The following is a 1,213-nucleotide window of genomic DNA, read 5'->3' as shown; positions in this document are numbered from 1 at the left end:
CGACAGCAGGGTCTTCCAGGCTAGTGCGTCCGCCGGTGGAAGGGAGTATCCCAGTCGAGTTTCCGGAGCCAGGCGGACTGGATCAGGATCTTGGCTCGCATTGTAACCGGAGTGAGCCAGCCAAGAGGATCGAACATTCGAGCGGTCTCGGACAGGACGCGTCTTTTTGTGAGTTCGTCGAGGTGCCGTGCCTGTTCCGTGAAGGTGAAGTGGTCGCTGGCCGGGTGCCAGTGAAGATCCAGTGTCGTGTGGCTTTCATGTGACCACGAGTGAGGTGAGTGGGTGAGCCGGTGCTCGCGTGGAATTCCGTCCAGGATGCTGAGGTCGCCCATTTCCAAAACGGAAACCCGCCCGCCATGCAGAGGCTGCGGAGCTCTCATTGGGCTGATGTGGCCTCCGAGAGGGTGCTTGCGCCGGTCACGAGGTCATCCACGTAAGTATCGCGGCGCAGCGCGACAGCTCCTCGCGGAAAACGTTCACCCTCATCGTCGGCGAGCTGATGTAAGGTCCGTATGGCGAGGAAGGGCGCGCACGCCAAGCCATACGTGACCGTTCGTAGGCGGTATTCGCGGATGCCGTCGGTGGCACGATGCCGCCAAAGTATTCGCTGATGATCGCGGTCGTCCGAATGGATGAGGATTTGGCGGTACATCTTCTCGATGTCTGTCACAAAGACGTAGCGGTGCCAGCGCCAACGAAGGAGCACGTCGGTGAGAGCTGGCAGGAGGTTGGCGCCGGTCAGCAGACTGGCGTTGAGTGAGGTATCCAAGGTCGTGAGCTGTGAGCCGTTGAACACGACCCTGAGCTTCGTGGTGGTGCTTGTTTCTCGCAATACTTCGTGATGCGATAAGTAGCACTTAGCGGTGTCCACTCGTTCCGTTGAGGTATCTATAACTTCCATGTGTTGCAGGTCGTCGTACTCTCTCATGAAGCTGCGGTAGAGGCTGCCGAATCGAGCGTCCTTGCAGCAGCGGCGCTCCATGGCATGGAGCAAGCGCTCGGCCGGCTTGCGGGTTTCCGAGAGAGAGAGTGGAGCGCCGGAGAAGGGAAGCCTCACGATGTAGCGTCCTGCGTCGGTGTGTGCGTGCTCGCGGACGAAGATGTCCTCGCATCTTCTGTCCCCACGGTAATGTATCTGTGGTTTCGGGTACGATATACCGCTTATCGTCGTACGGACTCATAGCAATTTTCGTCTCGCGGACGGTATACACTT

At 58.9% G+C, this 1,213-nt stretch overlaps 1 protein-coding gene across 1 annotated transcript; it reads right to left on the bottom strand.

Annotated features, from left to right (window-relative positions):
* Window positions 1-376: 376 nt before the first annotated feature.
* Window positions 377-982, bottom strand: LOC105254911. The gene has a single exon (XM_025414582.1). It carries the CDS (start codon window positions 980-982, stop codon window positions 377-379), a length of 606 nt encoding a protein of 201 aa, XP_025270367.1.
* Between the last annotated feature and the right edge of the window lie 231 nt (window positions 983-1,213).

The sequence above is a fragment of the Camponotus floridanus genome, unplaced genomic scaffold (assembly GCF_003227725.1).
Source record: "Camponotus floridanus strain SB8 unplaced genomic scaffold, Cflo_v7.5 scaffold84, whole genome shotgun sequence".
Lineage (NCBI taxonomy): Eukaryota > Metazoa > Arthropoda > Insecta > Hymenoptera > Formicidae > Camponotus > Camponotus floridanus.
Note: the sequence above shows the minus strand (reverse complement) of the source record. Positions and strands in the feature narration are given on the sequence as shown.

Coding starts and splice junctions, on each gene's coding strand:
- LOC105254911 (XM_025414582.1), bottom strand. CDS start 982: ATGGAGCGCCGCTGCTGCAAGGACGCTCGATTCGGCAGCCTCTACCGC.